The sequence below is a fragment of the Pristiophorus japonicus genome, chromosome 15, assembly GCF_044704955.1.
Source record: "Pristiophorus japonicus isolate sPriJap1 chromosome 15, sPriJap1.hap1, whole genome shotgun sequence".
NCBI classification, from domain to species: domain Eukaryota; kingdom Metazoa; phylum Chordata; class Chondrichthyes; family Pristiophoridae; genus Pristiophorus; species Pristiophorus japonicus.
The window spans coordinates 39,863,297-39,890,982 of record NC_091991.1 but is presented as its reverse complement, the minus strand read 5'-3'; the positions used below and the strand labels follow the sequence as shown (position 1 = coordinate 39,890,982).

At 45.4% G+C, this 27,686-nt stretch overlaps 1 protein-coding gene across 4 annotated transcripts in view; it reads left to right on the top strand.

Annotated features, from left to right (window-relative positions):
* The window catches only part of met (MET proto-oncogene, receptor tyrosine kinase), a 130,780-nt gene extending 124,741 nt beyond the window's left edge, over positions 1 to 6,039 (top strand). For 3 of the 4 annotated variants that reach the window (XM_070900349.1, XM_070900348.1, XM_070900347.1), the window contains 4 exons: positions 1,559 to 1,668; positions 3,210 to 3,375; positions 4,802 to 4,938; positions 5,072 to 6,039. In XM_070900349.1, the coding sequence (XP_070756450.1) occupies positions 1,559 to 1,668; positions 3,210 to 3,375; positions 4,802 to 4,938; positions 5,072 to 5,282 (624 nt within the window). In that variant the 3' untranslated portion in view covers positions 5,283 to 6,039. Of the gene's footprint in view, positions 1 to 1,558; positions 1,669 to 3,209; positions 3,376 to 4,801; positions 4,939 to 5,071 lie in introns of those variants that run through there. The other variant, XM_070900350.1, reaches the window with a different exon arrangement.
* The last annotated feature ends 21,647 nt before the right edge of the window (positions 6,040 to 27,686 follow it).

Genomic DNA, 27,686 nt, shown 5'->3' with positions numbered 1-27,686 from the left:
GCATTTGCTTAGGGAGTCTCGTGTCTGTGGCCAGACCAGCTAAGCTGATCGAGTGTGGTCGTGGCTTCAATGCTGGGGATGTTAGCCTGGATGAGGACACTAATGTTGGTGCGCCTGTCCTCCCAGGGGATTTGCAGGATCTTGCGGAGACATCGTTGGTGATATATCTCCAGCGACTTGAGGTGTCTTCTGTACATCGCCAATGTCTCTGATCCATACAGGAGGGCGGGTATTACTATAAACCTGTAGACCATGAGCTTGGTGGTAGATTTGAGGGCCTGGTCTTCGAACACTCTTTTCCTCTAGTTCTCCTCAACCGTCTTCTCCCTGTGGCCGAGGAACTCCTCCTGGAATCACAGTCCAGATTTCGTCCCCTACAGGGCACAACGGACATGATCTTTGCAGCGTGACAGCTGCAGAAAAAAATGCAGAGAGCCTTATACATGACTTTTTTCGATCTTACAAAGGCCTTTGACACTGTCAACCGTGAGGGTCTATGGAGCGTCCTCCTCCGTTTTGGATGCCCTCAAAAGTTTGTCAACATCCTTCGCCTGCTCCATGACGACATGCAGGCCGTGATCCTTACCAACGGATCCATTACAGACCCAATCCACATCCGGACTGGGGTCAAACAGGGTTGCGCATCGCTACAACCTTCTTCTCAATCTTCCTCGCTGCCATGCTCCACCTCATAGTTGACAAGTTCTCCGCTGGAGTGGAACTAAACTACAGAACAAGTGGGAAGCTGTTTAACCTATGCCGCCTCCAGGCCAGGTCCAAGATTACTCCAACCTCTGTCGTTGAGCTACAGTACGCAGACGACACCTGCGACTGTGCACATTCTGAGGCTGAACTCCAGGATATAGTTGATGTTTTCACCGAGGCATACGAAAGCGTGGGCCTTACGCTTAACATCCGTAAGACAAAGGTCCTGCACCAGACTGTCCTCGCCGCACAGCACTGCCCCCCCCAGTCATCAAGATTCACGGCGCAGCCCTCGACAATGTGGACCATTTCCCATAGCTTGGGAGACTCTTGTCAACAAAAGCAGACATTGATGCGGAGATTCAACACCGCCGCCAGTGCAGCCTTCGGCCGCCTGAGGAAAAGTGTTCGAAGACCAATGATTTATTATGTAGGTAAGTGCGACAACTAAATTGCACACAGCATGGTCCCACAAAGTGTTCATATATTTATGGTGGTGTTGGTTGAGGGCAGAACAGTGGCCAGGAAAGAACTCTCTTCCTCTTTGACTAAAAATCCAAAAGATGACACATAGTGCAGAACTTCCTTAATATTCCATTAAAGTGTCACCTAAGATTTTGGGCACATTGAGTTCAAATGCCAGTTTAGATTATATACTCAAGTCCTAAGTGGAGTTGACCTTGAACACACAAGCCTCTGACCCAGAGGTGTGAGTGCTACCAACTGAGCCAAGCTAACACCTTGAAAACCTTACGATGATTCACCATGGGGAGGGCATTTTATATTTGGCTGATAACTTGTAACTAATGACTTCAGAGAGTGTTTTTGAAATTCTCTGATAATTGTATCACAGAATCCAACAGTAAAGGATCTTATTCGTTTTGGACTTCATGTTGCAAAAGGAATGGAATATCTTGCAAGTAAAAAATTTGTTCACCGAGATCTTGCAGCAAGAAACTGCATGTGAGTATAAAAGTAGAAATTAACAGAAATAGAAACTGCATTTTGCTTTGTATGTTGCTTCAATGCCGAAAGCTTGTACTACATTGTTGCTGTGATAAAGCAGATACTTAAAATGTTTTTCATATTTAAATGATGTCTGCATTTATTGTAAACGGCTGCCGGGGTCGCCTATCAATCACTCGGACCAATATGGCGAGGTACGCTCTTCCACCGCAGAACATTGCGCTGCTAAATTTGATTTTGTGGTGCCGATTTTGACCCTGTAAACGTGCGAGATGCATCACAATTTCTCCCCCATAGAATGCTTACTTCCACCTTTACAACATTAACTGCCTCCAACCTTGCCTCACTGTCCCCCATTGGCCTTTGTCCCACAATTCATTTTGTTCAAAAGTTATGTCCTTATTTACATATGCCTCATTGCTGCACCCTACTTCTGCAACTTTCTCCAGCCCTAAATACCAGCCCATGTTGTTTGGTCTTCTAACTTTTTAGCCTCTTCTATAACTTTTCCCCAATGCAAACATTGATGGCAGTACCTTCAGCTATTTCTCCCCCTACTCTCTGGAACTTCCCCTTAAACCACTGTCTTGTTACTTTTCTTCCCACCTTTGAAAGCCTTCTCCAAACCTTTTCAACCATTTCCCCTAATTCTTCCATTTGTCCTCCCTGATGTGTCTTGGGATGTTTTCTGCATTAAAGTTGCTATATAAGTTCAAGTTGTTGGCCAAACTTGGCTAAGTAACAGCAGATTATTGCTATAAACGCTGCTGGTCTTCAGTGCTGTATGATCTACAGCTTTGAAGACACTAATTATGACTAGTGAGTTTTTTCCCCTTCATTATCTATGTATTATCTAAAATGATTGACCTTAGATCTTTAGCAATGTATTCCCAAAGGGTAAGATGAAACTTTCACTTGCAGCACTGTTATCCCCACAAATAACAGTGTCTCCACACTTGTCTCCAGTCAGCATCCATAATTCATGCTTTTTCAGTGTAAGATGCAAGTCTTCACACTGATGCTACATCTCATTCAGCCATTCCGAACAGGATTTAGATTCTTGCCTTCCTTTGTGTACTTGAGGGAAAGTGCTGGTGCTTTCTTTATGGGCAGTGGTAATGCTAAATTCCAGCCCATTCCCATTTCTGTGCTACATATCATCCTTAGCCAGAAGACAGACGAGCAACTCACTGCCAAGCTTGTGCCAGTGCAAGTCTCTGGCTGGCTGCTAATTCGTTTACAAACATAGCTTGAGCTGATTAGACCCATACATCTTTCCCTTCCTCCCTCTGGTAAGGACCTGGTTTTCACTCATCATTATGTGGAAATTCATGGAACCAATCTGCTTCCTCCCACAACATGACACAATACATAGGCTACAAGTTTATAACCTGCAAATTTCGTAATTGTTTCCAAGGAATGTTTAAGCAAAAAGGCCTCAAAGGTTTCATCAAAGCATTAACCCTGTGTACAAGTGTCAGTGAAACATATTGCCCCATTCACTCACTCTATAAATCCCTATGTCATTTGCACTGTAGGTTGGATGAAAACTATACTGTGAAAGTTGCTGATTTTGGGCTCGCGAGAGATATTTATGAGAAGGAGTATTACAGCATTAATAATAAAAGTGGTGCAAAACTGCCAGTGAAGTGGATGGCACTGGAAAGTCTGCAGACTCAGAAATTCACAACAAAGTCTGATGTGGTAATGTATTGCCTCATTTTTCATGTATGTTAGCAATATCTTAAAGTAAAACTTAATGGGGTCAAAATTGCGTATCTGTTTGGAGGGGATAACGTTTACCCAGCAGGAAGTTCTGCGCCCGGCGCAGAAGTCCCGTCCCGGAAGCGAAATCGGGCTTACTGACAGGAAGTGGAGCGCGCTGTCGGGCGCTTCACTTCCTCTCAGGACAGGCTCAGGGACGCTACCCAGGCAAACGTCGGAGCACTGTCTCAACCATAGCACTGATTCGTTCCAAGGGCCCTCCCCTTCCGTTAAAGGGGAGGGACGCTGTGAGCTCTGCAAGGCTTATGATGGATCTCCACTAGACCACCAGGGATGTGAGGTGCCATGGCCGCAGCCCGGCACAGAAACGGACTGCCAGGCTGCACGATTGCAGCATGGATCCCACGAAAATAGACTCCAAGGCCGGACTAATAAGTCGGAGGGTGGCGCACAATGACGGCGCGCACCTCCCCTTTAAATTTGATCCTGCGAGCAGAGTGCGGACCGGTTCACGGCCTGGCGAGGCTGGTGCTGACATGCCGGCGTCGGCCTCGAGGGGCGCTGCCCAATTTCTGCTGCGGGGCAAAAACGGGCCGCGGCGGGACGGAAAGGGGTCGGCGTGCACAACGATGACATCATTGCTAGAGGCACAGCGGCCCGGGGCACTACCAGCTGAGGTGCAACACTACCAGTTTTGCACCTCTACTGACTCTCACGCAATTTCGCTGGAGCCGGTAGTGCAACACCCCCCCCCCCCCCCCCGTCTCCGGGCGCTAATGGGAGATGCACAGCAGGGGAATTCCGCCCCCATTCTTTTCATATATGGACCCTGAAATTGTGGTATGTATGACGGCATACTCTGAGTACGCCGTCATGTTCACTTTGAAATCCACTGCAAGTTTGGGATTTCTGCATGCCCTTGCGCGAAATCCAGAACTTGCAGCCAGTCAACGCACTGACATCACCTCTTGTATATCATCTATTTTAATCACTCCACCATTGGTGGCTGGGCTTTCAGCTGCCTAAGCCCTAAGCTCTGGAATTCCCTCCCCCAAATCTCTCCACCTCTCTCTCCTCCTTTAAGATGCTCCTTAAACCTACTTCTTTGACCAAACTTTAGGTCATCTGTCTTCATATCTCTTTATGTGGCTCGGTATTAAATTTTATTTAATAACAGTCCTGTGAAGTGCCTTTGGATGTTTTATTACATTAAAGGTGCTATATAAATGCAAGTTGTTATATATAGACTTATTAGAAATGTATCCAAAACCTTCTACTTATCACAGTTAGAACTCTTGGAGGACAGCACCATGTATTTCAAAAATCTATATTGTGTTTCCATTCATTTTTTTTTTTGAAGTGGTTCTTTAGGTATTAGAATGAAAACATCTTTTGTTTCCATCAGTGGTCTTTTGGAGTACTGCTGTGGGAGTTGATGACACGAGGGGCACCACCTTATCCTGATGTTGATTCATTTGATGTTACTGTTTATCTACTACAAGGGAGGAGGTTACTGCAGCCTGAATACTGTCCTGATTCACTGTAAGTAAATTTATTAATATGGCTTAAGAAGACATTTCAACGTCTTCATTTCAGAAATTAATAAGCATGTGAATTTTGATATCTGTTAATAATTTAACTAATAAAAACTTTATTTGATATTTTTTCATTGCAGATATGAAGTAATGCTAAAGTGTTGGCACCCTAAACTTGAAGCACGGCCAACGTTCTCTGAAGTAGTTTTAAAGATGTCATCAATTCTTTCCACTTTTACTGGGGATCAGTACATACAGTTAAATACAACCTACGTGAACATAAGCTGTGGCGTACCCTATCCGCCAGTTTATTCATCGCAAGATCATTTGGATAGAGATGCTCATGTGTGATCGAAGGCAGTTTTTTGTCAAGGGTATTTTATCAGCAGGCGAATGCAAGAAATCTGTTCTGGCAGCTACAAGAAAGCAGTATATAAAATGTGCTGTTTGTGTCAACAGTATCCAATGTGCTGAACCTTAAACTACTTCAAAGAGAAATAGAAAGCGATGATCACATTTAAAGACTGTAGAGCTGTCTGTCGTCATTGGGAAACCTATTTGTAGTTACTGCTAAAAAATGTTATTGTGATGTTGACTGTAGGAGAAAAAGGTTATGATAGATTTTTAAAAAAAAAGTTATTTCCATCCTGAAATGTTATATTTTTTTAATAAGAATAGGTTTATTTTTAATTATGTAGGAACCATCCACAGCAACATTAAAACTGGACCATTTTATTATTGCACATAGAAATCTTTTATGAACTATCATTCATTTTAATTTTCCAACATCATCGCTATGTTAATAAATAACACTTTTTTTCCAATATTACTAATATTGCAGTCTCTTGAATAGAATCCAGTATTAATGAGATGTTGAAATGATCACAGTGGTGGATGTAATTGACTGTACCTGAAAAGAATCATGTAGGTATTAAATTATTAAAATAAAAACTGTTGAATATTAACCATTAAAGGGGGTCATTTTAGCTTTTATCGCCTAGTGATAAAAATTTAAATTGCCCCCTAGAAGTTTGCATCAAAGTGGGGCTTTGTTACTGAAAGTGTCTATATACATATAAGTGAGACAATTTGCGGTACGTTTCATTCTTAAGAGTATGTCTTTATTTTTAAGTAAATAATAGAGAATAAAGGCTGTCCAAACTTGTGACCAGTTTTATCTTTGACTTCAATATGAGAATACACAAACATTTAACACACATTTTTGAGGGGCTAAATATATCGATGACCAAATGCAGTAAAATGTAGTTTTGCTCAAACAGGAAGCTAATAGCAGATATATAGGCCGGAATTTTCCGATAGCGGGCATGATCAGTGGCGGGTCAGATGGGAAAATTGTTATTTTTGACAGCGGGTCGGGAACCTTGCTGTCATCCCACCCCCACACACCTTTACCCCAGGCGCATGTCATCGCAAAGCTGACCCAACCGGCAGTGGTAAGCGACCTAATTGAAATCATTATCTGGCAGTTTACAGGCACTTAAGAACCTTTTCCCCCTACACTTAAATTTCCCTGCATGGCCACGGGATTCACACAACTCGGGAACCACGTCTGTCAACCTGAGGTGGGAGTTCCGTGGCCATTGTTCCAGCTGATTACTTGACAGCATCAAATGTACAGTAAAAGCTCCCACCTGACAAGTGATCACTTTCCTCAAGCAGAAGCTGTTTCTCAGTCCATTTCCAGCACAGATTCTGCATGCTTTCCACTTTCCATCCACTCTCAACTCGTTGGAAGAACTCTCTCACCATTGAAAGAATGCTTCTGTCATCTCTACTTCACCTGCTATCTATTCCATCAATATGGGTGCCCTTTATACTGCCTCACCTTAGTCCTCAGAATCTGACCATGATCAGCCCCAACACTAGCAGTCCGAACAACAACAACAACCTTCTCTGCAACCTGATGCTGCACAGGACAGAGGGCATCAGCACCTGACCACATTGCTGCCTGGGAGGCCAGGGATAGCCTTATCATGACTAGATTTAGTTAACTTTATGCTGTACATGCATATGGCTGCCACATGATGTGCCAGGTTGGCATCACTCCACACCAACACCATAAAGCAGCCCTACAATGACCAAGCCAGTCCTTTTGCACCATTGTAAGGGTACTGTTATGTCTCCATTCACTGCCACTCACTAAGCCACTTCCAAAAGTGCACACAAATCTGTCCAAGACTGGAAATTATTGAAAATAAAGATTTTTATGTTTGACACCACATTATCAGAAACATTGGATAAAACACCCAAGTGGCTACCCTTGTGTATTGAGAGTTGGTATAATTGCACTAGGATGAGTGTGAGGGGTGGCTAGTGAGATGGGGGATAGGTGGAGGTGCAAGGTAAGCTGGTGTGAGTAAGGATGTGCAGGGTAGGGAAGGCAGAGTGATGGAGATGTGATGAGAGGCACAGCAGGATGAAGTTGAGATCATTTGAAATGTTTGCGGCACTGCAGCCAGGTCCTCCTGACAATATCCCTGCTTGTGCCCTCCTCTGCAATGTGCAACCAGGCTGTTTTGGTCTCCTGAAGAGGTCACTTCTGCCCATCGGAAGAGAAAAAGGACCTCCCTGTGTGCTTTCAATCCCTCTGTAAGCATATGGAGGGAGTCATTGGAGAACCTGGGTGCAGCCCTCTGCCTCTGTGCAGTCACAGTCAGTGTTTGCAGCACTCCGATGCTGTAGTGCACTGACAGCACTATCTTAAATTAAACTTCAAATGTAATGTGGCCATGGTCCCTTTTAAAGATCCCAGCTGAAATCCCGACATAAATGACACCACCCGACCCACTCCATTTTATTGGGCCAGGTAACACACTGGGCGGACTTAATAGACCTTATTGAGGGAAAAGTATTTTTCAGCAGCGGGATGGAGCCAGCAGCGAGTTCATGACCTGCCTCACCAAACGCCCGCACCGGACCCGCCAAGGTAATAAAATTCCGGCCATGTTATCTTTCTTGTAATTTAGCATATTTTATATATCAACAACAATTTGCTTTAATATAGTCACTTCATTGAGGCATAAAAGAAAAAAATGGACACCAAGACAAATAAGCAGATATTAGGAGAGCTGATGACAATTTTGGTCAAAGAGGTGGGTCTTAAAAGAGGAGAGGATGGTAGAGAGGTGGAGGGGTTTAGGGAGGGAATTTCAGACCATTGCGTCTAGGTGGCTGAAGGCATGGCCACCGATGATGGGGCAAAGAGAGGGAAGAATGCACAAGAGGCCAGAGTCAGAGGAACAGAATGTTTGGGAGAGGTTGTAGCACTGGAGGAGGTGTTGGGGACCAGGATTCAATGTAGCTCAGTGTGAACGGTGATGGATGAGTGGGATTTGGTGCGGGATGAAATATGGACAGCAGAGTTTTGGATGAGCTGAAGTTTGCAGAGGTGGAGGATGGGAGGTTGGTTAGGTATGCATTGTAATAGGTGAGTCTGGAGGTGACCACGGTGGGAATGAAGGTTTCAATGGCAGATGGGCTAAGGGAGGGGAAGAGGCTGGTAATGTGCTGTAGGTGGAAATAGATGGTGATGGAGAGCTTGAAAGCTCAGTTGAAAGTTGATGGGTGCTTAGGTTGCAAAAAGTCTGGTTGAGCCTGACAGTGGCCAAAAAGAGTAATGGAGGTGGTAGCAAGGGTATTGTGTTTGTGGCAGAGGCCTAAAATAATGGCTATAGTCTTTCCAATATTTAGTTGGAGAGAATTGAAGCTCATCCAAGTGGATATCAAGACAAGCAGTCTAACTACACACAGGTGGTGAATCAGTAGAGTGATGGTGGAGAGGTAGAGCTTAGATGTTGTCAGCATACATGGAGAGGTGACGAGAGGAGCAGCAGGATGTCAGCAGATGATGTTGGCCAGCAGCAGCAGGTAGATGAGTGAGGGGATCAATGATGAATCCTTGGGATACGTTCATGGTTCCCGTGCAGGATTAGAAAGGGAAGCCATTGTTGGAGATTCTCTGGTTACAATAATTTAGGCAAGAGTGAAACCAAGTGAGGACAGTCCCATTAAACTGGACAACAGAGGAAAGGTATTGGAAGGAGCAGTGTAGTTGACCATGTCAACTGCTGCAGAGAGCTCACTGAAGGATAGTGCACCACGATCACAGTCATAGATGATGTAATTTGTGACTTTGATTAGGGCCATTTCAGTGCTGTGGCTGGGGCGGAAACCTGATTGGACAGGTCCAAACATGGAGTTGCGGGAAAGATAGGCACAGATCTGGGAGACGGTAACCTGTTCAAGAATTTCAGAGAGGGAAAAGGAGGTTGGAACAGAAGCCACAGTTTGCAAGGACAGAGGGTTTTAGGGTAGGTTTTTGAGGAAAGCAGGTAATGGCAATTTTAAAAGGGAGGCAGAACTGTACCTTTAGAAAAAGGAACCATTTACAATGTCAATGAGCATGGGGGAATCAAGAAGGGAAGCTGGGTGGTCAGTAGTTTAGTGTGAATGTAGTTGAGGGAACATACTGTGGGTCACATGGATGAGATGAGTACATGTAGGGCATGAGCAAAGATAGGAGCAAAACTAGAAAAAGTTCATGGTTAGGAAAGATTGGACCTTGTTTCGCCCATTTCTCAGAAGCAAAACTTACCACTACCGAGCACCAACCATGTGTGATCAAAACAATCTTGTAAATCCTTGTCTCTTGAATTTAACGTATTTTAAGGGAGGTGGACTTCTCTTATGCAGATAAAATCAATAATGCAATTTTATTTTTCTCAATGCTATCATACAAGTGCTTATTATCATCAGGTGATGTAGCTAGGGGTTCTCCACAAACCCTATTGCCCCGTCCCCCCTGCCATTGGTCCCTTTAGAAAGAAAACTGAATCAATACCTGTTGCTAATGGGGATTTGGGATTATAAAGATATGAACAGATCTGTTAGTTTAAATTGGGGTTTAGGAAGACCATAGAGACCGGCAGGAAAGGAGTCAGGCTGAAAAGTGACATGAATGAACTGATTGCTTCTTTTCTCTGTCCCCCCCTCCCCTCCTCCCTGGAAGCTGCTGAACAACAGTGGTGGTGGGTCCCCTAGTACTGCCAGCCCTTTTTACTAAAGCAACACAGTTACTTGACGTTCTTTGATAATTGTACTCAAATATTGACTCTTTCAAAATACAGGATATTTTAGAAAGTAGATAGTTATATTGTCACACAAGTTAATGAATTATGAATCCAGGCTGGAAGGACTACATTTCTGCACACAAGCATCTACAGGCACATGACCTGTAAACCTTTGAAAATATTATCCTGTTGTTTCTTCAATTTCAGCTGTCTATCCTTCTATAATAATCAAATTAAAAGTGAACCAACACAACCAGTACAAGCAACTCTCCATAGAAATGGCATATTATTGAAAAAAATGCATGACCGTACTACGCTTTCACATACCAAAATGTCGCATGTACTTCACGAGGAACAGTGAGCAGCAGTAAAAAGTTGCACTTTGTAGTCCCTTTTCAGATTCTCAGGTTATCCCCTCTTTTTTGCGAACAGGAATTTCTGATTGCAAGCCAGAAATTATTAGTAAGGTGCATCTTTTCCGGTAATCCAAACCTTGGATATCTGCCAACTTGTTTCATATAAGTCAGCGGATTTTACTGAATAGGTATGACATAAATTTGGGTATTTCTGTGAGAATGAAGTTTATCCTGAATAAGAGAACAAGACAGATTGCCCCATTTTCAGTCATGGCCTCTGGTTACCACAGCACCAGCGAACAATCCTTTTACTTGTATCTTTTCAGCTTTCTGTCTTGGTGGCTGTGTTGTGCTGTAAATAGAATTGTTGCATAATAGGACACATATAGTACAGGACGCAGCTTGGAACTTGGCAGTTCAGTAGTAACATTAAATATGCACAATGACCACTCCTGCTGCTAAATGATATATCACATGTATTGTGCCTACATCAATGCTGGATGATCCGCAGTGGGTCACAAAACTGTTTTGTGAAGTTGCAATGTAGGAAATAAAAACTGTTCCGCACACAACGACCACTAGATGGAGTCCATGTCATTATATCTGAATATAACAAATTATTTTTGAAACAGTTTGATTTTGTATATGGAAAATATAAGGCGTAACCTAAGCAGTTGATGTTTAGAAAATGTGCTACTCTTGATGAACTTGTGATTATGCACTATGTCAAATGTTATATTTACATCAAACATTGTTCACCCATAGATATCATCTATTTATACACAATTTATTAAGAAGCAGTACTGAAATTCTGTAGCCTGTGCTCCAGTGCAATGCAAATACTTTTTGACCGAGAATAAAATTGGATGGTAAGTGAAATTTATGCTTTTTTTTTATAACGGGAAAAGACTGTACCATTCAGTCATTACAGTGACTGATAATTTACTTTCTCACTTTACAATATATCACATGACAGGTAGCCTAATTAAGTAATTTTCAGTTCCAGGACTCTGATAGACACTGATGACCCTTTCTCCTACTGAAAACAATAATGAATTAAATAATGTCCCTAAAGGTCACCAATCCATTGATGTCCACTGACGAGAGTGTAATGAATCCAGCATGTTATAAACACAGTGATTTACTACAAAATTACATAAGAGTCTTTCCAGCTGATGTATTATTTCAGCAACAGCCTGGTAATTACACAATTAGTTCAATCACACAATGGTAGAAATCAGGAGAATGCAGTGGCACTGCACAGTGGAGGGAGAGAGAAAACACGGAATTATAGACCGGTCAGCCTGACATCTGTAGTGAGTAAAATGATGGAATTAATTATTAAGGATGTCATAGTAGCGCATTTGGAAAGAGGTGATATGATAGGTCCAAGTCAACATGGATTTGTGAAAGGGAAATCATGCTTGACAAATCTTCTGGAATTTTTTGAGGATGTTTCCAGTAGAGTGGACAAGGGGGAACCAGTTGATGTGGTGTATTTGGACTTTCAGAAGGCTTTTGACAAGGTCCCACATAAGAGGTTAATGTGCAAAGTTAAAGCACATGGGATTGGGGGTAGTGTGCTGACGTGGATTGAGAACTGGTTGGCAGACAGGAAGCAAAGAGTAGAAGTAAATGGGTACTTTTCAGAATGGCAGGCAGTGACTAGTGGGGTACGGCAAGGTTCTGTGTTGGGGCCCCAGCTGTTTACATTGTACATTAATGATTTAGACGAGGGGATTAAATGAAGTATCTCCAAATTTGTGGATGACACTAAGTTGGGTGGCAGGGTGAGCTGCGAGGAGGATGCTATGAGGCTGCAGAGTGACTTGGATAGGTTAGGTGAGTGGGCAAATGCATGGCAGATGAAGTATAATGTGGATAAATGTGAGGTTATCCACTTTGGTGGTAAAAACAGAGAGACAGACTATTATCTGAATGGTGACAGATTAGGAAAAGGGGAGGTGCAACGAGACCTGGGTGTCATGGTACATCAGTCATTGAAGGTTGGCATGCAGGTACAGCAGGCGGTTAAGAAAGCAAATGGCATGTTGGCCTTCATAGCGAGGGGATTTGAGTACAGGGGCAGGGAGGTGTTACTACAGTTGTATAGGGCCTTGGTGAGGCCACACCTGGAGTATTGTGTACAGTTTTGGTCTCCTAACTTGAGGAAGGACATTCTTGCTATTGAGGGAGTGCAGCGAAGGTTCACCAGACTGATTCCTGGGATGGCGGGACTGACCTATCAAGAAAGATTGGATCAATTGGGCTTGTATTCACTGGAGTTCAGAAGAATGAGAGGGGATCTCATAGAAACGTTTAAAATTCTGACGGGTTTAGACAGGTTAGATACAGGAAGAATGTTCCCAATGTTGGGGAAGTCCAGAACCAGGGGTCACAGTCTGAGGATAAGGGGTAAGCCATTTCGGACCGAGATGAGGAGAAACTTCTTCACCCAGAGTGGTGAATCTGTGGAATTCTCTACCACAGAAAGTTGTTGAGGCCAATTCACTAAATATATTCAAAAAGGAGTTAGATGTAGTCCTTACTACTAGGGGGATCAAGGGGTATGGCGAGAAAGCAGGAATGGGGTACTGAAGTTGCATGTTCAGTTATGAACTCATTGAATGGCGGTGCAGGCACGAAGGGCCGGATGGCCTGCTCCTGCACCGATTTTCTATGTTTCTATGTTTCTATGAATATCTGGTGAGACATGAAGTTTATAAAGCGTGACAAAAATAAAGATTTCTGGTTTATTATGTATCATGATATTGGCTTCTGTCTTTCTGTCACAGTACATATAGAGCTAAAAAAAACAGATTCAAGCTCAGAAACTGGTATAGCCTGATTTGAAAAATTTTGGCCCTGAAATTCCGGGCGGTGGCTTCTTTTGAACGAAGACCTCCGACTGGAGAATTTTAACGAATTTACCTGGTGATCCCAGAAGAGCGTGGGATTACGGTTTGGAGGCCTTCTCTTTCCGGGCTGTGGAGCGCACTCCCGTCCTCGAGGTTCCCACGCAGAAGCTGCAGTCACGTGTGACTGCTCAGCCAATCAGGTACAGTATTCCACAGCTTTCTCATTAATAGCAATGAGAACTCCGTATCTACGAGTTCTCGTTGCTATTAGAGAAAAAAAAACAAACACACTAAACACCATAATAAAAAATAAAAAACACACCTCACATAATTAAAATTAATTGAAATTAAAGTTAATAAATGTCTTAGAAAGAAAAATTCCGATTTTTAAAAAGTTTTTTAAATTATGGTTTAAAATAAACTTACCATAGTGGGCAGGGTTTTTAACAATAAAATATGTTTTTTTAATGTTATTTTATTATGTTTTTGTATGTTTTAAAACTCTTATGCCTGTAAAAGTAGGCTATGCACCTGCTTTTATCAGGCTCGAGTTTTGAGGACATTTGCTGGGTAAGATATGGATAAATACCGCAATCTTGCCCATGTGAATGTCCTGGCTGCCAAGATGTGGAGGATCTGTCAAGCTGGAGCTTGACCGATCGGAAAAGCCGATGAGCATTGTGCGCTGAAAACCAGCTTTTGCGATACCTTCCCGGGTCTATACACACTCCGTACGGACCCGGGGAGGCCGGGATTTCTGGGCCAATAGCCCTGGGATGTCGATAGGGGAGAAATTGGGCTTTGTGGCAAGCATTTTTTTAGGCGCTAATCAGCCTCCTAACCCCCAAAAATGGCATCTGAGATGCGCCCGCACACTTCCAACGGGGAGTGCGCTGGACGCCATCTTGGTAAACGGCCTGTATGCGCACATCTAATGACTGCCGGCAACATGCAGAGCAGGGAGATTATGTCAATCAATGTGCAATGCTGATCTGACACCAGTGCTGCCAATTTTGAATGTCACACTCCAGCTTATGCCCTGTCTTAACCTCGCACAGCTGAACATGACATTTAAAGGGATCATGAACGACTTACTGATTAGTTGCTGGATTATTTGTTCTCACGGTTGGTGCAATTCTGTGCATTTTTGGAGCTTTCCTATACTTGTCTAAAGTTTCAGTAGTCTACAGGGAGTGGTCTGGTTGGTGCTCAAGTACTTTTTTGGTGATTTCAGAGGTGAGGTGAGGGTGACTGCCTTGACATCAAGACAGAATTTGACCGAGTGTGGCATTAAGGAGCCCACTGATGAAGTCAATGGGAATCGGGTGGAAAACTCTCCACTGGCTGGAGTCATAGCTAGCTCAAAGGAGGATGGTTGTGGTGGTTGGAGGTCAATCATCACAGCCCCAGGACATCGCTGCAGGAGTTCCTCAGGGCAGTGTCTTGGGCCCAACCATTTCAGCTGCTTTATCAATGACCTTCCCTTCATCATAAAGTCAGAAGTAGGGATGTTTGCTGATGACTGCACAGTTTTCAGTGCCATTCGCAACTCCACAGATAATAAAGCAGTTCATGGCCACATGCAACAAAACTTGGATGGCATTCAGGCTTGGGCTGATAAGTGGCAAGTAACATTTGTGCCACACAAGTGCCAGGCAATGACTATCTCCAACAAGCGAGAGTCTAGCCACCACCCCTTGACATTCAACGGCATTACCATCACCGAATCCCCCACCATCAACATCCTGGGGATTACCATTGACCACAAACTTAACTGGACCAGCCACACAAATACCGTGGCAACAAGAGAAGGCTGTGTATTCTGTGACGAGTGTCTCACCTCCTGACACCCCAAAGCCTCTCCACCATCTGCAAGGCACAAGCCAGGAGTGTGATGGAATGCAGCTCCAACAACACAAGAAGCTTGACACCATCCAGGCCAAAGCAGCCTGCTTGATTAGCACTCCCTCTACCACCGGCGTACCGTGGCTGCAGGCTTTTTCGGCAGCACCTCCCAAACCAGCGCCCTCTAGCACCTAGAAGGACAAGGGTAGCAGGCCTGGGGGTCCTTGTGCATGAAACACAAAACGTTAGGTACAGCAAGTAATCAGGAAGGCAAAGGGGGATAGAGTATAAAAGCAGGGAGATCCTGCTACAACTGTATGGGGTATTGGTGAGGCGACACCTAGAGTACTGCGTACAGTTTTGGTCTTCATACTTAAGGAGGAATATTCTTGCATTGGACGCTGTTCAAAGAAGGTTCACTAGGTTGATTCCTGCGATGAAGGGGTTGAGTTATGAAGAAAGGTTGAGTAGGTTGGATGTATACTCATTGGAGTTTAGAAAATGAGAGGTGATGTTATTGAAACACATAAGATACTGAGGGACTTGACAAGGTAAATACAGAGAGGATGTTTTCATTCATGGGGGAATATAGAACTAGGGGGCATAGTTTAAGAATAAAGGATTGCCCATTTCGAACTGAGATGAGGAGGAATTTCTTGTCTCAGAGGGTCATAAATCTGTGGAATTCTCTGCTCCAGAGAGCTTTGAAGACTGGGTCATTGAATATATTTGAGGTGGAGATAGACAGATTTTTGAACGATAAGGGAGTAAATGATTATGGGGAGCGAGCAGGGAAGTGGAGCTGAGTCCAAGATCAGATCAGCCATGATCTTATTAAATGGCAGAGCAGCTCGAGGGGCCAAATGGCCTACTCCTGCTCCCATTTCTTATGTTCTTAGGCGCATGGGATCACCATCACTTCCACGTTATCCTCCAAGTCACACACCATCCTGACTTTGAAATATATCGCCGTTCCTTCATTGTCACTGGGTCAAAATCCTGGGACTCCCTTCCTAACAGCATTGTGGGAGTGCCTTCACCACATGGATTGCAGCAGTTCAAGAAGGTGGCTCACCACCATCTTCTTAAGGGCAATTAGGGATGGGTAACAAATGCTGGCCTTGCCAGTGACGGCCACATCCCATGAACAGATGAAAAAAAAAATTATGCTTGTGCTGAAAGAAATTGATTCAGACATGGATGACCTGGTAGGCTTTCCCCTTGGAATTGAGCATGACTGGGATAATAAACAGAGGCCACGCAGAGCAGGACAAGCTTTAGGAGAGGGAGGAGGAAGAGGGGAGAAGGGCTCTCAGCAGGAGGTCATATCTGCCAAGGGTGTTTAAGGAGCAATTCTCTTATCTCAACTTCAGCAACGACCAATCCTTGAAACATCTTCGCTTCACTAAAGTGGTCATGACCAAAATCTGTCAACTGCTGCAGCCACCACTGCAACCTCAGAGCAGGGCAAGGACCGCATTGCCTGTGGCTGTCAAGGTGACCGTGGCTCTTAACTTTTGTGTGTCTGGCTCCTTCCAGGCTGTTGTTGAAGATATAAGCAACATCTCGCAGTTTGCTGTACACTGCTGGATAAGGGAGGACACTGAGGCTCCCTGTACACAGAGAGACAGCTTCATCTCATTCCTTCTTGCCAGAGACAAGCAGGCAGGGTGAGCACAAGGGCTTGCAAGGATTGCAGGCTTTCCTGTGGTGCAGGGTGCCATTGACTGCACGCACATTGCTTTGCGTGCGCTTCAAGTGAACTCTGCCATTTTGCTGAACCGAAAGGGATTCCACTCTCTCAATGTGCAGCTTGTATTCAATTGAGGAGACTGCAGATAGCCTTGCAGGTCAAAGCCTGGTATCCTGGCAGTAGTCACCATTCTTTCATTCCGCGGCAGTCCTCTATGCCACTTATATTTGACCCACCACAGCAAGTCAAAGGCTGGCTATTGGGCAACAAGTGCTATCCACTCATGACATGGCTCATGACTCCAGTATGGATCCCATACACACATGTACAGAAGCTTATAATGAGAGCCATGTTGCCACAAGGAACATTATAGAGCACTCCGTCGCTGTCCGTAAACAACACTTCTGCTGCCTGGACCGACCTGGAAGGGGCCCTGCAGTATTCAGCTGAGTGGGTATCAAGATTTGTGGTAGTATGCTGCATGCTACACAACCTGGCCACTATGAGGGAACAACCCTTGCCACTACCTATCAGGCGGGAAGCTGAGGAGCAGGAGTACAAGGAAGGAGGAGGAGGAAGTGGAGTAACAGAAGAAGATGGGAGGATACAATGTAGACAGACCTTTTCTGCCCGGGCTCTACTTGATCAAATAATTAATGAGCGATACCAGTAACCTCAACTACACCTCCCCATTCACCAACAGTCCCACACTCCTTACCTTTCCTCTCTCACTGACCTTCACCGTGGCTTCTTTCCGACAACAAAAAATAAAAGCCAACAGAAAATGCACATTACAATCCAAATTTATCAATTCAATGATGACATAATATATACAAAAATAAACTAATCACCCTTGTGCATTCCCTTAGTGCCTCTTCCATGTGCCTTTGCTTTTCCTAATGCTCCTTTACGGTGCTTCTCCAGTGGCTGCAGCACTGACCTCCAATTGAGGAGACTGCTGATGGCCTTGGAGGATGACCTCGAGCAGCTCTGGGCCCAGAAGGCCCGGCTTTAGACTGCATCATCTTGGCCTGGTCTGCAGCAGTCTGGACTGGCAGGCTGATGGGCCACAGCAAAGACACTGCCACTCAATGGAGCCACTGCCACTCTCCTGGGATGGTGCCTCAGCAACCCTAGTAATTTGTTGGAGAACAGATTGATGGACTGCTGTGATGCCCTGGAAGTTCTTTTGAACACTGGTATCCAGAGCCATGATGGCAGCAATCTAAGCAGTAGTCGAAACTTCCACTGCAGCATTCACACCTTTGGTGGAAGCAGCCTGTGCTGGAAGCTGAGGCATTGGCCATTGGAGGCTGCATGATGGTGGGTTCCTCTGGTGTGCTGATGGAAGTGACCACCCATCCCATGACGGAAGGAATGAGCTGCAAGCTCTGCACAAAGCCTTGTGCCAAGTTGGTGCCGGACTCCTCCATGGTCCTTGATATTGAGAGCAGACTTTCCAGTACACCAAGTCTTTTGGTATGTACACCCATTCGTCTTCCTTTGTAGCCTGCTCCATCGAAATCCTCAATTGACTCCTTTACAGCAGAACTAGTGTGCGACCTCACCCTCCGATGATCTGGCACCTGCACTATCCTTTCCCCCCTCCCCACCCTGGCTCCTGCACACTTGTGTCCGATGTCCCACCATGTGCTGATCCCTCCTCTATCCTAACCTCTAAAATACGTGCAGTGTCAGTATCTGAGCTGGTGGCTGCGACATGAGATCAAGTAAAGGTGTCTGTTCATCTTGACCACCTTCTTCCCCCTTCTTCCACTGACTGGGCAGGTTCCAGTTCTTAGGTATCTGAAATGAAACATGAACAAGGGTTGGGTTGTGGTGAGGGTAGAGGAGAAAGTAAGAAGTGCGTGCTTACACTATCTGCAGCTTCTCAGTCAGAAGAGATGGAGGGATGAGGGAGAAGTCGGATAAGAAAAGGAGGATTAGGTATACAGATACTCTCAGCATTGAAGAATTCCTGTCCCGAGTCCCAACGGGTGACGAGCTGATCCTCCTTGGCAATTTTAATGCCAGAGTTAGAAAGGACACAGACCTCTGGGGAGGGGTTATCGGCAGAGAGGGGGTAGGGAAAACCAACTCTAACTGTACCCCCCTCCTGATGAAATGCTTAGAACATGCCCATGTCATAACCAACACCTTGTTCTGTCAGAGAGACAAGTACAAGTCTTCATGGCAACACCCTCGATCCAAGCATTGGCATCTGCTAGACTACATCATCGTCCGAGCGAGGGACCGCAAGGATGTGCGCATCACCCGTGCCATGACGGGAGCTGACGACTATTGGACGGACCACCGGCTAATCCACTCGGTGATGTCCATCAATTTAGCTCCAAAACAGCGGCGGCAACAGAAACAATGCTGCAGGAAAATCAACGCTGGAGCACTCAAAGACCCTGCTAAGAAAGCTCTATTCAGCCAGCGCCTCACTACCAACCTGACGACTCCCAGTGATCCAGAGACGCAGAGTGTCCACAGTGCCTAGTCTGCCCTCAAGGCCTCAATAATTAGCACCTGTAAAGACACGCTCGGTCACTCGACCAGGAAACATCAAGACTGGTTTGACGAGAACGACCAGGAAATCCAGGAGCTAATAAGCCACATGCACAAGGCATTCTTGAACTGGAAAGAGGAAGACAACTTGAGAGTAAAAAAACAGCTCTACAGATGTCTGAAGGCCGAGGCCCAACAAAAAACTTGCGACATAAAGATGGTGGGTGGAGAAAGCGCAGGAGATCCAGCAACTAGCCAACAACCACGACGTGCGTGGATTCTTCAATGCAGTAAAGACCACCTACAGCCCAAGAACGGAGAAGTACTCATCAAGGACAGAGAGGTAATCCAGTGCCCGCTTGAAGTAGCACTTTGAAGATCTCCTCAACCGAGACTCTGGCTTCGACGTGAGTATACTCGCCTCTGTCCAGCAGCATGCTACCCGCCACCACCTCGGTACAACCATAGACCGGCATAAGGTTGAAAAGGCCATCCGACAACTGAAAAGGAACAAGGCCTCAGGAGCAGATGAAATCCCTGCCGAAGCACTAAAACATGGTGGGGAAACACTATTGGCGTGAATACATGAACTAATTTCTCTTATTTGGAAGGAGGAGAGCATGACAGGAGATCTCAGAGACTCCGTAATCGTGACCATCTTCAAGAAAGTGGACAAGTCCGATTGCGGTAATCACAGAGGAATTTCCCTGCTGTCTACCACAGGAAAATCATCAAGAATCCTCCTCACTAAATATATTCAAAAAGGAGTTAGATGAAGTCCTTACTACTAGGGGAATCAAGGTGTATGGTGAGAAAGCAGGAATGGGGTACTGAAGTTGCATGTTCAGCCATGAACTCATTGAATGGCGGTGCAGGCTAGAAGGGCCGAATGGCCTACTCCTGCACCTATTTTCTATGTTTCTATGTTTCAATCGCCTTTTCTCTGTGGCTGAAGAGCTCCTCCCAGAGTTGCATTGGTATAGGAGGGAGGACTTTAGTTTCCTGAACAATTGGGACCGCTTCTGGGGTAGGTGGGACCTGTACAAGTCAGACAAGTTACACCTCAACACAGACGGGACCAATGTTCTCGCGGGTGGTTTTGATAGTGCAGTTGAGAGGGCTTTAAACAAGCTTGGCAGGGAGATGGGAACCCAGGAGAGGGCTCTGAGCTAGTTAGAGTGGGTCAGAGCTCAGATGAACAGAACCCCAAGAAAGGATGCAAAAGGCAGGAGGCAACAGAGCAGAGTAGCACTGGGGTAAGTGTAAACCACAAGGTGATAGGAAGGGACAATATGTATGAATATAAAGGGGATGCAGGAGGGGTCAAAACTAAAAATCATGGTTTAAAAACTAATATTAAAACACTTTACCTAAACGCATGCAGCATTTGAAACAAAGTAAATGAGTTGACGGCACAAATCATTACAAATGGGTATGATTTGGTGGCCATTACTGAAACGTGGTTGCAGGGTGGCCAAGACTGGGAATTAGACTTACTGGGGTATCTGACGATTCGGAAAGATAGACAAGAAGGGAAAGGAGGTGGGGTAGCTCTGTTAATAAAGGATGATATCAGGGCAGTTGTGAGAGACGATATTGGCTCTAATGAACAAAATGTTGAATCATTGTGGGTGGAGATTAGAGATAGTAAGGGGAAAAAGTCACTGGTGGGCGTAGTTTATAGGCCCCCAAATAATAACTTCACGGTGGGGCGGGCAATAATCAAGGGAATAATGGAGGCATGTGAAAAAGGAACGGCAGTAATCATGGGGGATTTTAACCTACATATCGATTGGTCAAATCAAATCGCACGAGGTAGCCTGGAGGAGGAATTCATAGAATGCATATGGGATTGTTTCTTAGAACAGTATGTTACAGAACCTATAAGGGAGCAAGCAATCTTAGATCTGGTCCTGTGTAATGAGACAGGAATAGTAAACGATCTCCTAGTAAAAGATCCTCTCAGAATGAGTGACCACAGTATGGTTGAATTTGTAATACAGATTGAGGGTGAGGAAGTAGTGTCTCAAACGAGCGTACTATGCTTAAACAAAGGGGACTACAGTGGGATGAGGGCAGAGTTGGCTAAAGTAGACTGGGAACACAGACTAAACGGTGGCACAATTCAGGAACAGTGGAGGACTTTTAAGGAGCTCTTTCATAGTGCTCAACAAAAATATATTCCAGTGAAAAAGAAGGGCGGGAAGAGAAGGGATAACCATCCATGGATAACCAAGGAAATAAAGGAGAGTATCAAATGAAAAACCAATGCGTATAAGGTGGCCAAGGTTAGTGGGAAAGCAAATGACAGCAAAGAATGACTAAGAAAGCAATAAAGAAAGGAAAGATAGATTACGAAAGTAAATTTGCGCAAAACATAAAAACAGATTGTAAAAGCTTTTACCGATATATAAAACGGAAAAGAATGACTAAAGTAAATGTTGGTCCCTTAGAAGATGAGAAGGGGGATTTAATAATGGGAAATATTGAAATGGCTGAGACCTTAAACAATTATTTTGCTTCGGTCTTCACAGTGGAAGGCACAAAAACCATGCCAAAGATTGCTAGTCACGGGAATGTGGGAAGGGAGGACCTTGAGATAATCACCATCACCAGGGGGGTAGTGCTGGACAGGCTAATGGATCTCAAGGTAGACAAGTCCCCTGGTCCTGATGAAATGCATCCCAGGGTATTAAAAGAGATGGTGGAAGTTATAGCAGATGCATTCATTATAATCTACCAAAATTCTCTGGATTCTGGGGAGGTACCATCGGATTGGAAAGCAGCTAATGTAACGCCTCTGTTTAAAAAAGGGGGCAGACAAAAGGCAGGTAACTATAGGCTGGTTAGTTTAACATCTGTAGTGGGAAAATGCTTGAAGCTATCATTAAGGAAGAAATAGCGGGACATCTAGATAGGAATAGTGCAATCAAGCAGACGCAACATGGATTCATGAAGGGGAAATCATGTTTAACTAATTTACTGGAATTCTTTGAGGATATAACGAGCATGGTGGATAGAGGTGTACCGATGGATGTGGTGTATTTAGATTTCCAAAAGGCATTTGATAAGGTGCCACACAAAAGGTTACTGCAGAAGATAAAGGTACGCGGAGTCAGAGGAAATGTATTAGCATGGATAGAGAATTGGCTGGTGAACAGAAAGCAGAGAGTCGGGATAAATGGGTCCTTTTCGGGTTGGGAATCGGTGGTTAGTGGTGTGCCACAGGGATCGGTGCTGGGACCACAACTGTTTACAATATACATAGATGACCTGGAAGAGGGGACAGAGTGTAGTGTGACAAAATTTGCAGATGACACAAAGATTAGTGGGAAAGCGGGTTGTGTAGAGGACACAGAGAGGCTGCAAAGAGATTTAGATAGGTTAAGCGAATGGGCTGAGGTTTGGCAGATGGAATACAATGTCGGAAAATGTGAGGTCATTCACCTTGGAAAAAAAAACAGTAAAAGGGAATACTATTTGAATGGGGAGAAATTACAACATGCTGCGGTGCAGAGGGACCTGGGGGTCCTTGTGCATGAATCCCAAAAAGTTAGTTTGCAGGTGCAGCAGGTAATCAGGAAGGCGAATGGAATGTTGGCCTTCATTGCGAGAGGGATGGAGTACAAAAGCAGGGAGGTCCTGCTGCAACTGTACAGGGTATTGGTGAGGCCGCACCTGGAGTACTGCGTGCAGTTTTGGTCACCTTACTTAAGGAAGGATATACTAGCTTTGGAGTGGGTACTGAGACAATTCACTAGGCTGATTCCGGAGATGAGGGGGTTACCTTATGATGATAGATTGAGTAGACTGGGTCTTTACTCGTTGGAGTTCAGAAGGATGAGGGGTGATCTTATAGAAACATTTAAAATAATGAAAGGGATCGACAAGATAGAGGCAGAGAGGTCGGGGAGACTAGAACTAGGGGGCACAGCCTCAAAATAAGGGGGAGCCAATTTAAAACCGAGTTGAGAAGGAATTTCTTCTCCCAGAGGGTTGTGAATCTGTGGAATTCTCTGCCCAGGGAAGTAGTTGAGGCTAGCTCATTGAATGTATTCAAATCATCGATAGATAGATTTTTAACCAATAAGGGAATTAAGGGTTATGGGGAGTGGGTGGGTAAGTGGAGCTGAGTCCACGGCCAGATCAGCCATGATTTTGTTGAGTGGTGGTATAGGCTCGAGGGGCTAGATGGCCTACTCCTGTTCCTAATTCTTATGTTCTTGCAATGCGGATTCCGCCCACTAAGGGGCACAATGGACATTGTCTTCACCACGTGTCAAATTGAAGAGAAATGCAGGGAACAACACTAACCTCTGTACATGGCCTTCTTTGACCTCAAAGGCCTTTGACACTGTCAACCGTGAGGGATTCAAAAGTTTGTCACCATCCTCCACCTGCTTCACGATGACAGGCAAGCCATGATCCTGACCAACAGATCCACCACAGACCCAATTCACGTATGGACCGGGGTCAAGCAAAGCTGTGTCATCGCACCAATGCTCTTCTCGATCTTCCTTGCTGCAATGCTCCATCTCGCCCTCAGTAAGCTCCCCGCTGGAGTAGAGCTAACCTATAGAACAAACAGGAAATTGTTCAACCTCTGTCTCCTCCAGACAAGATCCAATGTCATCCCATCCTCTGTCATTGAATTACAGTATGCAGACGACGCTTGCAACTGCGCACACTCGGAGGCCGAACTCCAAACAATCGTCAACACCATCACCATAGCGTACATTAAACATCTGCAAGACAACGGTCTTTTAGCAACCTGCCCCCACCACACATTACTGCCCCCCAATTATCAAAATCCACGATGGGGCCTTGGAAAATATGACCATTTCCCATACCGCGGGAGCCTACTGTCAACAAGGGCAGATGTCGATAACGAGGTCCAACACCGCCTTCGGTGTGGTAGCACAGCCTTCGGATGCCTGAGGAAGTGAGTGTTTGAAGACCAGGACCTCAAACCCGGCACAAAGGTCATGGTCTACAGAGCAGTAATGGTACCCGTCCTCCGACATGCTTCAGAGACATGGGGCTAGACGTTCCACTATGATTACTATCGCCCAGAAATGGGCGATGTTTCCAGCCTTAGTGAGTTTTTTATTTTTCAGGATCACTGGAATATCACCCATTTTCTTTACCACTAGTTTCGGCTTTTTAGTTTGGGCGATAGCCTTAGCAATGTGAAATTGGCCTTAGCGATGTATTCAGTCATGCAAGGCTTGTGTCCATAGCAGCGGTTGTTCTGCGCATGCGCTTTTTTTGAGCAAAGAACTTTTCCCGCGATTCGGGAGGTCAGGGGTCATCTGCACATGCTCAGAAGACAAAGGGAGGGAGAGAGTGTTTGTTGTGGAGAGAGAGAAGAGCTTTAAGGAGTGAAGGATTGTTAAGATTTTTGAAGGAATGCTATTGTTGTGAAGGAGTTAAAAGTTAAAAGATTGTTGTAAATCAAGTGAGTGTGTCTCCAGGAGGTTGCAGGGAGAAGGAGGGCAAAGGCCTTCTCCGACGATGTGAATGAGCCATTAGTCCATGAGGTTGAGACTCGGTGGGGCCAATTAACCCAGGGTGGGCATGGGAAACCTCCACCCCAGATTTACCAAAGAATATGGGGCGAGATCGCCGATATTGTTTCCTCAGTGTCCCATGATAGGCATGAGTCTGACCAGTGCCACAAGAGGTGGAACAGCCTAGTTGCTTCCGCAAGAGTATTAAATAGATTTTAAATTGTAATGATCCACTGAATATGTAAATCTGCCGGATTATAATGAAGCTGGGTAATCTTGCACAGGTTCCCTGCTAAGATTTGGACTGGAGTCAGAACCTGCGCCCTTTAAGTCTAATTTGGGCACCATCTCCTTTTACATTTCCTCAGGCTCGAAGGGCCGAATGGCCTACTCCTGCACCTATTTTCTATATTTCTATGTTACGTTGGTGAATGGGGCACAACTGAGCACTGAGGGGTCCAGTCACCTTTACCCAGACTGTGTGAGTCTCTCCGGCTGCTGTCACTCACACCGTGACCCAGCCTGGACTGGGGGAGAGCTGCCCTGGCTCACTGTCTGCCCTGGGATACTTTGGGACATTAGCTCCGGCCACATAGAGGTCTCCGAGCACAGACCATGGACACGGTGGCCCCTCCCATTACAATCCTGTCAGTGCCGAGCTCACCAGCGGTCCTGATTCTAACCCCTGGGCGACCTCCATCGAGTCAAATAAACCGCCTACCTCCCCTCAGGCACAGAATGCAACGGCCCGTGGATAGGGCCCTTCCTGGAGATTGTACACGACATGTTTGGTGTCAAGCAAACACAATGTTATTAAATACTTTCTCTGAGCGTAGATGTTGTAACCATGCATCCATTGTGGATACAAACAGTAAAAGCATATAACGTTAGAATCTGTTGTTTTTCTGTAATAGTACCTAGTCAATTAGCTTATGCCATGCTCTTGTCACGTTTGCAGAGGAAGATATCTAAGAATCGGGCGGAACAGAAGTGCACTGGAGGAGGCCCTGCTGAAATACAGCCCCTCACCAATTTAGAGGAACGTGCTACACAGCCACAGTCGTTCTGCCACCCGTGGTGGTGCAGATCCTGTTGTTGCGCCAAGTGAGCAATGTGCAAAGCAGTGGTAATTTAAAGTAATGTAACAGCATTTCATTATAATATATCAATGATGTCATGTTATGCATGCAGCTTCTGTACTACTCTCAGGTTAACAACATAACAACATAAGAAATAGGAGCAGGAGTACGCCATTTTGCCCCTCGAGCCTGCTCCGCCAGTCAATAAATCATGGCTAATCTGATCATGGACTCAGCTCCACTTCCCTGCCCGCTCCCCATAACCATTTACTCCCTTAGTGCTCAAAAATCTGTCTATTTCCGCCTTAAATATATTCAATGACTCAGCCTCCGCAGGTCTCTGGTACAGAGAATTCCATAGTTGTACAACCATATGATTTAATCATATGTAATGTCTCTTGTTCACATTTATTGCAGTATTGTTGCTCCTCGTACATATGCCAGCGCAGAGCAAGCATTCTCATGTCTACCTTTCTCTTCTAATAACCTCAATTATGTTTTGCAGCTACCGAGACTCCCGCGGCACAAAGGGAGGCCCTTGCACAAATGCCTTTGCCATTGCAGGTGGTCATCATCACGGGTCAAGAGGAGACTACTGAGAAGGAGGAAGATGAGCACTTGTCATCTGTGGTACCTGTGGCCACGTCTTCATCGATGGATGAAGTAGCAGGGCCAAGCGGCTAGCAGCAGGCCACTCCAAGGCATACAGTGCCCACGCCGACCCCATGGCGGTTGAGTCAGCGAGGTAGGCACGCGCTGCGACGGGCAGATCGTAATGAGGACATGGTCTCACTGTCAAGGGCGAGCGTCAACTTAGGTCGAGAGCTCCTCCAGGCGATTGGTGGGTTGATCGGAAACATTGCCACACTGCCCGCACGAATAACGGAGGGATGGATCGGATAGCTGTGGCAATGGGGCAAACGACCGACGCTGTCCATGCCTTGCGGTATGCAATAGTGTCGGGAGACAGCACTGCACCCCAGGGTGCCGTCCCACCAAGCACCAGGACATATGCGAGTCAGGAGGAAGAACTTCCTTCGGACTCAGAAGATGTTTCTTCGGAAACGTCTTCTCCTCCAGCCATTGAGGAGATTCTGCCGACGTCACCCCTGCCCCCCCCTCCCCCCCCACAGCAGCAAGCCTGGAGGTCCCCTGCTGCAAGACGTCCTGGTCCCATTACTCGGGGATTTAAACGGGGGCTGACTACAAAGGGGGAGGGGGTCAAGGTTCAGGAGGGAAGCGTGGCCGCAGGTAGGGAGGAGGACTGTATATAGTTCTTGTTAAAAATAATTTCTTGTTACTTGTTTACTGTTGGGGATGGTGGGTGGGTGTTATGTGATCGTTGTGTTAAAAATGTTGAATGTTCGGGGTTGGGGGTAGGGGTGTAAAAATTTTCAAATTTGTGCTTCATTATTAAACATTTTTATTTAACTTTACAATTATCCTCAAGTGTCTTCTAATAACACATGGTAAAACATCAATACAATGGTTGGAAACAATAGCCATGGCCAGACCAGGCAAGGATGAAACGTAACGCAACTGTAACTGTCACCAATGTAAGTTCACGTAAAACGTCATTTATGAGCTGCTGATGCAAGAGATTTGCAGCTGTTTAACTACCATGGGGCTTTTCCAGTCTTGTGGGGGGGTGCATAGGGGCATGGGTTCATCGCCAGGCTGATTGTCCTCCCAGAGTTCCTCGTCAACCTCCTCCTCGTCCTGCTCTTCCGCCTCCCTTTTCTCCTGAGGTGGACCGGCGGTCCCATCTAGCAATTGTTATCGTCTCCTCATAGCTAGATTATACAACATGCAG